General features: G+C 28.8%; 1 protein-coding gene across 1 annotated transcript; it reads right to left on the bottom strand.

Annotated features, from left to right (window-relative positions):
* Positions 1–8,178: 8,178 nt before the first annotated feature.
* LOC105113756 (xylosyltransferase 1) lies at positions 8,179–12,451 on the bottom strand. The gene is made up of 4 exons (XM_011010062.1): positions 11,635–12,451; positions 11,450–11,525; positions 11,185–11,300; positions 8,179–9,195 (listed from the first exon to the last, which is right to left on the bottom strand). The coding sequence occupies exons 1-4, from the start codon at positions 12,212–12,214 to the stop codon at positions 8,681–8,683; spliced, it is 1,287 nt and encodes a 428-aa protein (XP_011008364.1). The 5' UTR covers positions 12,215–12,451; the 3' UTR covers positions 8,179–8,680.
* Between the last annotated feature and the right edge of the window lie 987 nt (positions 12,452–13,438).

The raw sequence follows: 13,438 nt of genomic DNA, 5'->3' as shown, positions 1-13,438 counted from the left end.
TTGGCGATGCCACCAAAATTGGCTTTGACTAGACCCAATCCCCTTACCAATCTCACCAAATCCAAGCCAAAATCACATATCGGGTCGTCTACCATAAATCACATGGGTGTTTTAGTTTCCTTCATCCCCATGATGGTCTTCTAGCGCAAGGATAAAGTTAATCATCAACAGTCCAACAATGGCAGGATTCTTGGTGTTTTTGCTCCATCAAACACAGAACAAACCCAAGTAGTAGGCATCTTCATCTACAAGATTACCATCCTAGAAGAGGAGGAGTTTAGCCCTATAAAAGCCAGATGAAGGGCCAAAACTAAGAGAGACGAACAAAAAAATCACAAAAAATAAAGTGAAAGCCAAAGAAAATCCAAAAAGTATAAGAGTAAAAAACTTAAAGCAAGACTACCAAAAAAAACAAACAAAACAAAAACAAAGAGGAAGAAAGGAACATTGTCCAACCAATATTAGCTTATGTCTTCGTCTCTAACAATAACTGAAATAGGTAAGCTCTTATTTTTTCCTGTTTTGCAATTTAATTAGATGTTCATTGAAATTCACGCATGCCCACTATTACAAGACTTGATTAATAGCTTGGGCCAATGACTAAGCTTGATAGGCAAGATCTAGCCAATAAAAAAGGAAGAAAATTTGGTTAGGCCTGACCTTAAGCCCAGCGAGCCCTTTTTTTTATTTTGGCTAAGACTTGATATCTACCAATAATGCCTTTTAAAATATCATAAAATTCTAAAAAAAAAATTAGGGACCTTTTTGGATTTATTTGTGTGTCCCTCGAACTTTTTTTTTATAACTTTACTTAGTATTAGGTTGTAGATTTATATTGTGAATGGAAATCTAAAATGTAATACATATCTATCTTTTATTCTTATTTTTTATTCTAAAAAAGTAAAATATATAGATATATACACACACATACACACACACGTTTTGCTTTCAATTCAAATTTTACTAGTTTATTCACTAATGCTAGAGTTAGTTATATTCATATTCATTAATTCTAAAATTAAAAACACTCTCGGTATTCACTAACGTTGGAGTTAGAAATATTGACACTAGAATCTATATTTACTAATTAGGGCTTCTGGTGACCATAATATTAAGTGGCGACTACTTCAACTAGATATTTTTTTCTCTAAAAACAAGATGTCAGATATCTATTTTTTTTCTAGAAATTTTAAGTTGTCATGATGTCGGGAATGACAGAATAGTGATTCAACTTGGAATTTAAAACAAAACTTTGCCTTTTATCTTATTATTACTATCTTATTTGTTGTGGTTATTTGTTTATTTTCTTGTTTTTAATACTTTAGCACACATCCCTACTGTTATGCATCACTTTAAGAACACATACCTTAAAATTTAAGATAGGTAGGGAAGTAATAGTCATGGTCACTAGTCAATCATATATATGTTTTTATTTTATTTTATTTTATTTTTAATGGCTTTGCAATAATGTTACTAGGATCTCATAAAACTATGTTTTCATCTTTCTATGTATATATATATATATATATATATATGAAAATTTTATTTTTGAAAATCAACAATTTTAACTCATGTATTTAATTTTATTTTATTTTATTTTTAGTATCTTGTTAATAACATTATTATCACTTTGTAAACTTGTATTGTTATCTTTTTAAGTACGCATATGTGTAAAAAAGATTGTTTTTGGAAATCGCAACTTTTCACTCATGCATAGTTTTATGTAATAACTTTGCAATATTATTATTGTCACTTCATAAAATTATTTTGTCATTCTTTTATATATGCATGTGAGTGAAAAAATTTATTTTTGAAAATCGATAACTATGTATATATGCATTGTTTAATTTATTTTTATTTTATTTTATTTTATTTTATTTTCACTTTGAAATGATGTTATTATCACCTTGCAAAACTATGTTTTCATCTTTCTATTTTCACTTTGAAATAATTTATTTTTAAAAATCAATAACTTTTCACTAGTGCATTTTTATTTTATTTTTAATATCTTTTTTATAACATCATTATTACTTTGTAAAATTGTATTGTCATCCTTTTAAGTATGCATGTGTGTGAAAAATATTATTTTTAGAAATCAGCAACTTTTCTATGCATATGTGTGAAAAATATTATTTTTGGAAATCATCAACTTTTCACTCATGCATTTTAGTGGCTTTTCACTCATGCATTTTTTTTTTATTTTGATTTGATTTTATATTTAATGGCTTTGCAATAGCATTATTATCACTTCATAAAATCATTTTGTCATCTTTCTACATATGCATATGCATATGAGTGAAAAAAAAATTCATTTTTGAAAATTAATAACTTTTCACTCATGTATATTTTATTTTATTTTTGTTTTATTTTATTTTTACTAGCTTTAAAATTATGTTAATACCATTTCATAAAATTATTTTGTTTCTTTTTAATGTATGCATGTGAGTGTAAATATTTATTATTTAAATAAAAATAAAAATTATATTGATGAATTTTGTCAAGTTTGCATAATGTTTTGATAAAAACTTAGTTTTAAAACGGTTAGTTCAATGCATCTCCGAGTTTTTAGAGAACAACATAGTTCCAGCATAATATTTTAATCCTAAAACAAGTTTAAAATCATGTGGACAAGTTTTTTACCAAGCTAGCATCATGCGTTAATTATACTTTGGTTTTAATTATTTTTAGGAACCCTAGCATGGTGTTTTCAACTGAAAAGTTAAAAAAGAATTATATATATATATATATGAATCGTTGCAGCTTCATGAAGTTGAGCTTATCATCTTCAATAACCAAACCCTCTCTTTTCAACACTGCCAGCATCTTCTGATTCTTTTTCAATGCCACCCCATTGCCAAAACAATAATGTGCCTCTGTCTTTAATTGTCACCACATGAAGATGTTTATTCAAAATCTTGTATTGGCTTTTAATTTTTACTGTTTTTTTATCTTTTCTGCTGTCAGGTTTTAAAAAAAATAGTAGCACAGAAAACGATGAAGTGCCGGTAGATGTGGAAGTTGCAGAACGGTACAATTTGACCTAATTTTGTTTTTATTTTATAGATCGTGGTTGAGGTTGCTATGGGATTCATGAAAAAATTAAAAAGATTAGTTTTTATAGTTGAATTTTATATATAATTGAATTATATTGAACCACAATTTTAACTATAAAAACTAAAATAAATATCTTTTTAATGAAAAGATAGTTAATTTATTTTTTAATAAAAAATCTAAAATCAAGGAATAGAAAAAATAAAAAAATATTATCAATATTTAAATTTCTTTGGTTAATTTTAACTATAAAATAATTAATCCCTATATAAATTAATTATTTTTTATCGGTTAAAAAATATTACTAATATTTAAACTTTGATTTTTACATTCAACCAAAATTTAACTTAAGGTGTATTAGGTGACGTGATATATTAGCATAAAATTCATGTTTATTAGCTGTGGAGTAAATGTGGGTTAGGTGTTGATATTTTTTAAAAAATGTGTTCAAGATTGTAATAATAATAATAATTTAAAGTATTTTTTATTTAGAAATATATTAAAATAATTTTTTTATTTTAAAAAGCTATTTTTGATATTAATATATTAAAATAATCTAAAAATATAAAAAATATATTTTTTTTAAATTTCCAATCAGGAACTCAGTCAAACAAAGTACTTCTACTTTTAATTTTAATTTTATGATTTTGATTCATTGAATTATGTTTAAGATTATTTAGATTTCCGAGCTTTAAACTCCGTTAAATAACATGAGATACAATTGGGCTGGGATTTGACCAAAACTTCAAAGGATCTCCTCACCAATCAGACTTCAACTTAATGCATGTGAAATTTCTGTGGGGCCAGAGGCGGCCAGGGCATCCTCTGTCACCTCGGCCATCTGCCAGTATCTATGCGCGTGTCAATTAAAACTAGTCTTGCTTCCACCTTGGATGCCGTTTTTCATGGAATCTTTTCAAATTAATTTTAATAGCGAAAACAATTACATTTTAAAGAAAATAAATAATAAAAAATCAGCATGTATTAATTTATAGGCCTGCATTATGATCATTCAGGTCATAACTTAACACAACGAACAAATGGATCTTCAAATTTCTTGATTCTATTTTTTATTTAGTTCAGGATTAGAGTTAAAATATATAAAAGTTATTTTTATATCACTTAGTTGATGTGTCGAGTTCTAAAATAATATGATTTACCAGTAAAAAAAATTAATTAAAAAATTAAAAACATAATAAAATTAATAGAAAAACTTTTCACTTTTTATTTAACCTAGATTTAAAACTAAACCGTTTTGAATTTACCCCTAAAGTGATTCGGTAAACTTAATTAGTTTAAAAACATTCTATTTAATTAGAAAAAAATATTAAAAAAATATTAAAGATGAAATTTAAAAAAAAAATAGTGAAATTAATTGAAAGAACCTCTCAACTTAAATCCTAACATTACCTAGATTTGAAATTAAACTATATAAAATTTATTTTAATATAATTTAGTTGATTCAACAATAGTTAATATATATATATATATTCACTGTTCGTAAACAATGTCATCAGTTGTTTTAGTGAAGAGTAATTAAGAGTGAAGAGATCAGAAGACTACTCTTAAATCATTTGGATCATAACAAAAGGCAGTCATTCCTTTCGTTTGGTTTTACACTATCCACAGAACCCGTGCGATGTCGCTGGCTTTTTCAAATTCTAGTTTTATTTTATTATATGATAATTGATATTTATATAAAAAAAATTAATAATTTAAATTCTATAAAAAAATATATTTTTTCTTAATCAAACTTTCATATTTTTATTTAAAAATTAATAATTTAAATTCTATAAAAAAAAAAAAATTCTTAATCAAACTTTCATATTTTTATTTATATTTATTATTATATAAAAAAATATTTGTTTTATCAACATTATAATTTTTTAATAAAAAACTAAGACAATTAAAATAAATATTCATAAGAATTTTAATGAATTATTTTATGGATAAAAATATATTTCTCTTATCAAAACATCATTTTTTTATTGAAATATTTTTCATCAAAACATATTCTTTTTTATTAGAAACATGATTTTTTAAATAAAACTTTATCATAAGTTTCAAGCAAAACAAAAAACAAATGCATCATGTCTTTATTATTTTTTACGAGAATATATGAGAAAAATAAAAAATAATAATTTGTGAAAATTATATAAAACCTTAACTATAAAAATAATAAAATAGATATTTTATTCTCATTCATTATTTATGAGTAATATTAAAAATACGTTCATAGATAATTATTTATATAGTAATTGCTAATATTACAATAAAAACTTTAATATTATCTGAAAATTATGACATGGTTGGATACTTTTTAAAATTTATATCAATAATTATATATATATATATATATATAAAAAAGAAACCTAGGGCCGCTTGGATATTTAGTAAAAAAGGCTAGGCTCGCTAGTTTAATCTGTGACAAAAAACAATCTAGACGCACTTCATTTTTTTTAAAAAAAAAACAAAAATAATGACACATATTTCACCTAAGTTTTATTTTAAGACTTGGGCAAATAATATATTGCCATTACAACAAATTTTTGCAATTTTAACATTTTTTATTGAAAAAACTCAAAAATTAATCTATAAACCCCAATAACCTTATTTAAAATCCTAAAACATCATATAATCAATCTAAAAATTTAAAGTTAAAATAAATTTCTAGGCTTTGATATGCTTTTTCAACATAATAAAATGGCATGCCCGTGCGCAGGCTTATAAAACAAATATATTTGGTAATATTGTAATTGTGAATCATCGCTAGATAAATAATAAAAATAAAAAATATAATGGAGCCAATATTTTATGACAGAAAAAAAAGTTATGTTGGTAATTAAAAACTTAGAGACTGAATAAAATTATTTGTAGCAATCCATAGTGTTTGTGAGAAAAGATATAATACTTTCACCACATGATTTAATTTTTCTGTTAATGAAAAGCAAAACAAATAATTACAAAGCTAAATTCTTTACCAACTTAATATTAAAAAAAAAACCAACAAAGATAATTTTGGAAGGAAAAAAAACCCATGAGAAAAAACATTGTATTAATTGACATTGTTTTATGAGAAAAACTATAGTGCTTTCTCCAATAAAATTAAGAAAAATAATTTTAGAAAAAATTATAAAAAAAACTATTTAGACTTTATGAGAAAAGCTACAATGCTTTTTCCATATGATTTAGTTTTATTGTAATTATAATTCTTAACCAACTCGATATTAAAAAAAAAATCAACAAAGATAATTTTAAAAAAAATCATATGAAAAAACACTGCAACAATTTGTAGTGTTTATAAAAAAAATTACAAAGATAAATTCTCAATAATCTCAATATTAAAAAAAATAAAATCGATAAAGATAATTTTAGAAAAAAATAACAAAAAAAATACAAAAAAAAAGAAAAAAATCATGTTGAAAACACTGTAGCAATTCATAATATTTTATAATGAAAGGTACAGTGCTTCTTGACATGATTTAGCTTTATTTGCAATGATTTATAATTGTAATTTTCAACTAACTCAATATTAAAAAAAAATCAATAAAGATAATTTTGAAAAAAATCATATAGGAAAACACTGCAATAATTCATAGTATTTAAAAAAAATAAATTATAAAGCTAAATTCTCAATGTACTTAATATTAAAAAAAAATCAATAGAAATAATTTTAGAAAATAAAATAATAAAAAAGAAAACATGTAGTGTTTTATGATGAAAGCTATAGTATTTTCTCATATGGTTTAGCCTTATTTGTAATGACTTGTAATTATAATTCTCAACTAACTCAATATTAAAAAAATAAATTTGACAAAGATAATTTAAAAAAATCATAAGAAAAAAAAATATTGTAAGACACTTTAGCAATCCATAGTGTTTTATGAGGAGAGCTACAATACTTTCCCCACATGATTAAATTTTATTACAACGTTAAATTCCAACTAATTTAATATTAAAAAATAAAATCAATAAAGATAATTTTAGAAAACATATTGCAAAAAAACACAAAAAAAAACTGGAAAAAAAACCACGTGGAAAAAAACACTAAACCAAGTTATTTTTAAAATCAATGAAAATCATATGGAAAGCAAATTAAAAAATTTAATGAAGCCTAATTTCCAATTAAATAAATGTTGAAAGATAAAAATAAAAAAAAACATGAATTTAAAGAAAATAAAAAAATAAAAAAATTCAGACAAATCTTCTAAACTCAAGCTAATTTCTCAAACCCGCAATCCATGACAACCGAACTCAATTAAAAAGCTAAATTCCTGATTAATTTAATATTAAAAAATAAAATAGAAAAAATATCAATTAAAAATTTATTAATTTAAAAAATAAGAATTAAATTTAATAGAAAAAATCTAGAAGATAAAATTATAAAAATAATCCATTTATTAAAATTAATTTCAACAGAACAAACAATATTTAAAAGAATAAAAATCAAATCAAATATATAAAAACATTGAAGAAGGATAAGATTGAATAAAAAATAAATTTTATAAATTATTTAAAATAAAAAAATTATCAATTAAAATAAAATAAATAAAATTCAAATTCAAATATAAAAAAATTGCATTAAGAATTTGCAAATCGAGGCATAAAAATCAACAAGGACAGAGCAAACATCTAGAAAAGGTAGGTGTTCAGCGTTAGAGTGCGATTTTCTTGCATTAATTTGGCAGGCCTGCATGAGATGAACGTTAACACAGGAATTTGACATGGGCTTCCCCTAACAATTGTTTTACTAGATTTACTTATTCAGTTATATATTTTAATGTATTTTTCACTAGTATTTTATAAATTGACTCGATAGTTAATTATTAAGAAGTACAAAGCACATACGTATTTATTATAAAAACAATTAATTCCTGAAATATAGCCTTTGAAAGTTTCATATAATTTGGTTATCACAATAGTTAAGAGCTAAATCAATATTCTTCATATCATACTATTAAAAAAAAATATGTTTCATATCGTTTTTTTCTTTATTAAAAAAAAAACAGAGAGATAAAGCGAGTATACTTAATTAAATATGAATTTTTCTTAAACTATAAAATTATTGGGACTTTTTTTCCAAAAAACTGCCTAGACATAACTTTAAAATGAATCAATGAAGGCATCAAAATGAATCCAACAGTTTTCTTGCCCGATAGTCGCCACTCTTTTACCAAATTGCTGCTGTTACACATAAAGCAGTTCGATACATGGAAATCATTCAATAAAATTTCATTGAATTTTTTCCCCTTTTTATCTAACATTAATATGGCCAGATGCACTTCAAACCCAGCACGGGATATTGGGAAAGGTTAGTGATTCAACCATGGGAAATACAGGGATTCGAAAAAGGGTAAAATAAAAATAAAAAACAAGTAAATTGGGCTGCCTAGTCACAAGGATGAGCAGTTGTGTCATCTATACCATGATACTACTGTGGTGAAGTAAACCCAGCTCTATATTCTCCACACAATTCATCTCTCCAATATCGCTCTACAAGTGATAGACTGTATACTAGCGCCTTTCATCCCCGCTAGAAGCAATACAACTTACCTGAGTTAAGCCTCTCTGCTCTTCTGAAGAAAGCAACTCAATGGCATCAGAAATATCTCTTTGCTTTACATGTTTGCTATTTGCACTGCCTTGGTCGAAAATTTTCATTTGATAGCAGAGTGCTGATCAGTGTCTCCAACCTTTTAGCTCCAGGGCCAGGTCTCAGGACAGTTGTATTACCGATAGCAGAGCATGGATCGGTCCCATTCTCCCTACTTCCTACGCACCAACCACCAGGAGTAAACATGCCTGGACCACGAGACAAGAGCTCAGAATCAATCTTGTCAAGCACAGGATCGTCTTGGGGGAACTTTCTAGCAAATGGAGCATTGCTGTCAATCATCCTTTGCATGTCAGCAAGGTTGAGGTGATGTGGATGCTGCTTCGGTGGGTTGTCCCAAGATATGAAATGCAGGTCGCTGTTCACAGTGGTGTTTAGAAATTCTTGAGCATTGCAAATGACAGTGTGGAAGTAACCTTCTGGGGATGATATAAAGTTCGCATAGTACATTAGCACTGTTCGAGGTAAGTTGTCCCATCCCCATATGGTATAATCAATAAAAGGCCGAGACAGCGCCATCCAGGCAGAACCTAAAACAGAATGCCAAAACTGAATTATAATGGGGCCCATGTAAACAACTATCAAGCTGGAATTTACCTCATTGAAGGTAATCATCTGAAACTTCAACAATTGCATGACTGGTTCAGGTGTGATATAAAACAGAAGCACTCAAAGAAAAATATCTGCACACTCCAAAACCCCCCAAAGAGATCAAACAACAATTTGCTGTGCATCTAAAGAACTCAGGGTCAAGGATGGTGTTAGAGTGTGGTCCAACAGTGTAGAAATAAACTGCCGTGGTCATCACAGCCTACAACCCTACATGCTCCACATTCTTTCCACCATGCAGCACGGGAAAACAATATCGAAGAAATCACTAGACTTGGACTGCAAAATGTGCTAACTCATATGTAAACCAGACATTTAAAAGCAGGTGTTTATTATCAACTTTGTTTTGCAACAACTTGACCTTGGCTGCTCACAAATGCTTCCATTGTTAAGGCACTACAGATGTCAGTATCATTATTTCTTTGTGCAACAGAATACCAGTTGAAAAATAGTAATGTCAAAACATTGTAGATCTTCCTTGCTTGTGTTTGTTATTGAAAGCTAAAGATGGCCTGCACCTAAAGAAGAGAAGTCAACCTTTCTAAATATGCCTACTCTCTCCTACTCTTCCCTTTCTATCTACCTTGAGAAAAGTAAGGCTTGGCTCCCTTTTCCTTAATAAACAGCACCTTTTCCACTATACCCCTGTTTCAATCTTTGCATGGAAATGGAAAGATCCCTAGAAGCCTGTGCATAGTGAGACCAGATGTTGCTCCAGCTAACCAAGTGGAATAGGTCCAGCTAGTCAAGCTAAGGCTCCTCCTAATACTAACTAAATCGACTTAAGCAAAGCAAGCTGGTTCTAGTTCAGAATTCTATACTCACTTTAGTGCATATGAAACACTTCTGGAAAATTTTGATGGGCGTAACTTGGGACCAAAGAAATCCAAAACATAAAACCCATCTGGCAGCCCATGTTCCGTCTCAAGTTCCAGCCAATAAACTGATTAGAAATGCAGCTGGATTTTAACAGGATCCAAACACGAGAGAGAATGATTTCACAATTTCCAGATAACAGAAATCCCAAAACCAGGCTGGAGGGTTCAATAAACCCAGGACCCTCATCTATTTACTTATTCATTTACTATAATTATTATCATTTATTTATTTTGTAGAAAACCCACAGGATCCCAATTTCACTCTCTTTTAACCTCACTAAACAAAAATTAAGCCAACAGACACTAGAACGCTTCACAGGTATCCGTATAACTCAGATCCCAGTGCTGAATAGATTATCTTCCTGACCTCTCTTCCAGTAATATTACTTTGATACAACATCAACTAAATGGTGAGATAGAAAGAAAAATATACAAGGAAGAAGAGGCGAACACTGCACTCAGAGTCCACAACATGTACATACCCTGTACCTGTGAACTCCCAAGAAATTGATGACAAGGTGCATAAAGAAGAACTTCTCAGTCTCAATTTTAATACAAAGCTGATTGCAAGCAGGTCATCTATTTATAGCATTATTGATCCAGTAGTCAGCAATTGCATGTCAAGAACTTTCATTTAGAACATGTATCTCATGTTTGCTTGTTATTAGGACTGGTCTAATCATACAACACAGCGTTTCCAACTAAATTGTGCCAGTATGGTAGAAAAGCAGTGAAAAAATAAAGGGAAATCTTGAATCTAGGACGTAGGGAGTGAAAACTTCCAAAAGTTGTGAGCATGAGAACAAGAATCTCAATGCAAATTGGACTCATTCAACTCTTTTGTTTGTTTGAAATATGGCAATTCAAGGGTACAAGACATAATGGCGTTCATAGTCAACAAGATGGAAGTAACAAAAATGACACGCGGAAGACAAGGCTCCACAATGAAACTTCCACTTACCACATCTGAGAAATCAAAGCAAAGCAGGTAGCAACTGACATTCGTTAAATTCAAGGTTCGAAATCTCATACCTGTAAACAATTTAAATGCTGTTGGGACACTCCTCCTCTGCGTAATCCAAAAAACATCAGCCTTCTTTGTCATATACAACCCCGGATCTATAATTACCGGCTTTGCCCTTTGAAACCTATAAAAATTATCAACATCCAATTAACAATTATACCCAAGACTTAAAAACCAAAACCAAAATCACCAAAGCAACAAGTCATCAAAAACCAATTAATAATCCCCATGACTGAAAAATCACAAAAACAACAAGAATGAAGCTATACTAACTCTTTCCATCCAATGTTACTTGTATGATCAATAAAATTAAGATCCCTTGGCAGATATGAAAATGTGTGCAACAGATCTACCAAAACGAGTAATAAAGAACCAAGATCAAAATCCGAACTTGAAAAACAAAAAAAAAATCCCACCTAAAAAACAAGCCAAAAGAGAAAATCGATCACTAAACTTACCATCCTGTGTAACAAGTGGATAATCAGATGCACTAAGATTAATAAACCAATCCCAATCCCCACCTTTTCTCAACAAGATAGCAGCAGCATGTAATGTATTAGCCACCATAGTGGGTCCTCTATAGGTAACAAGATTAGCTTTAGTAATCATTCTTACGTTACCAAACCTGAGAAAAACAGGATGGTCTTTAACAAAATTGCTTAGATCTAATCTCTCCTCGTCCGAGGATTCCCTGTCCAAATGAACAACATATTGGTTGTTGGGATGGTAGAGAGCTTGTAAGGTCCGCTTCAACATGCCGCCATCACCGGCAGAGCCAGAGATTAAGTAGGCAAATCGAGGGGGTGGAGGGAGATTTGAGGTGGGTATCGGGTGGATTTTAGTTTCAACAAATTTAGAGCTGAAAGAAGAGAACGAACGGTAGAAAGGAAACAGAGACATGCCGTCAGAGGTGGTGATTGCTGTAAGGAAGAGGAGGAAAAGGGAGACTATAGAGCCAATAGCTAATGGAAAGATCCATTTCCTTTCCATGTTTTGGTGGTGGCGTAGGTGCATGTAGTAGCTTTTCAATCTCTTCATCTCTCCTAATTTGAGTTTTATCGAGAGAGAAAACGGGCAAGAGGAGGTTTCGTTGAGAGCAGTGATTCTTGAGGCTTTCTGTCTGGTGAGGAGTGGAGTTTGGGGGGTTATTTTTAGGTGAGGGGAGGTGGAGAGTGAAAGGGACAGGAGTGGTGCCTTCGACCCCCGCCGTGACACAAGGGCACAATGTGGTTGCGGTAAGGTGAGGAGAGACCAAAGAATGACCAGCGGAGTGTTTTATCATTGCAGTTGTTGCCGTTATTATTATTATTATTATTATTAATGAGCATCTGCTAACCTATTAATCTCGTTCCGGTCCTTTACCTAATTTAATTTTTTTTTTATTACTCATTTAGTACGTTGACCCGTTTTATTTTTATTTTTATTTTTATTTTATATTATATAAAAGATTAAAATTACTTGTTTTTGCAACAAAATATTTCTTAAGAGCAGCCTTTTAAAACAATAATAATAAAAAAACAGTAGAAATTGAGTTGAAATTAGGTATAACTTAACTAGGTATAAATCTGTCTATAAAAACTAGTTCTGTTCTTTTATTTTCTATGGTTTTCCTCAACCTCCATCATCGTTGAGTTTTGGTTCCATGTTGTTGGGCACAAGGATATTTTTATTTATTTATTTATCACTATTAGGTGCTAAATAGGTGGGTTTTGGTCCATGGTTTAGGGATTTGATGTGATCTTATATCTTCAATAAATTGGAATAATTGAAGTCAAGGGCAGGGGATTTTCCACTTGCATACATTTAGAAGATGATGTTAGTTAGTGGATTTTCCACCTAGACACATGTAGAAGATGAGAAGCCATGTCAAATAACACTTGAGTAGCATTTTTTTATTTAAATTTATATTCACTAAATCCATCAAATAATTTTTATTTTATATGATGATTTTTTCATGTTTATAATAAATTCTAAAAAAACAAATAAATTCATTACAAACATTAAATAGTTTTAATAATCTTTTTGTTATCCCCGTCCATCCATGAATACTCACAAAACTTAAAATGTATATTAAAGACTATTTCTATATATGATATTGAAAATTTAAATAATTTAGAAAAACAAGGTTGAAAAAGAAACAAACATTAATAGATAAGTTGTTTTGTTCCTGCCATTTAATTTTAAATTTTAATGGGTTTCCAACTTTCTTCCTTTCCAAAATCATTTATATTTAAAGAAAATATATATAAAACCCTTTTATTA

The sequence above is a fragment of the Populus euphratica genome, unplaced genomic scaffold (assembly GCF_000495115.2).
Source record: "Populus euphratica unplaced genomic scaffold, PopEup_1.0 scaffold451.1, whole genome shotgun sequence".
NCBI lineage: Eukaryota > Viridiplantae > Streptophyta > Magnoliopsida > Malpighiales > Salicaceae > Populus > Populus euphratica.
Note: the sequence above shows the minus strand (reverse complement) of the source record. Positions and strands in the feature narration are given on the sequence as shown.

Coding starts and splice junctions, on each gene's coding strand:
- LOC105113756 (XM_011010062.1), bottom strand. CDS start 12,214: ATGAAGAGATTGAAAAGCTACTACATGCACCTACGCCACCACCAAAAC. Junction 11,526..11,634: donor TCCACTTGTTACACAGGATG/GTAAGTTTAGTG, acceptor TCGTTTTGGTAG/ATCTGTTGCACACATTTTCA. Junction 11,301..11,449: donor AGTAACATTGGATGGAAAGA/GTTAGTATAGCT, acceptor TAATTTTTATAG/GTTTCAAAGGGCAAAGCCGG.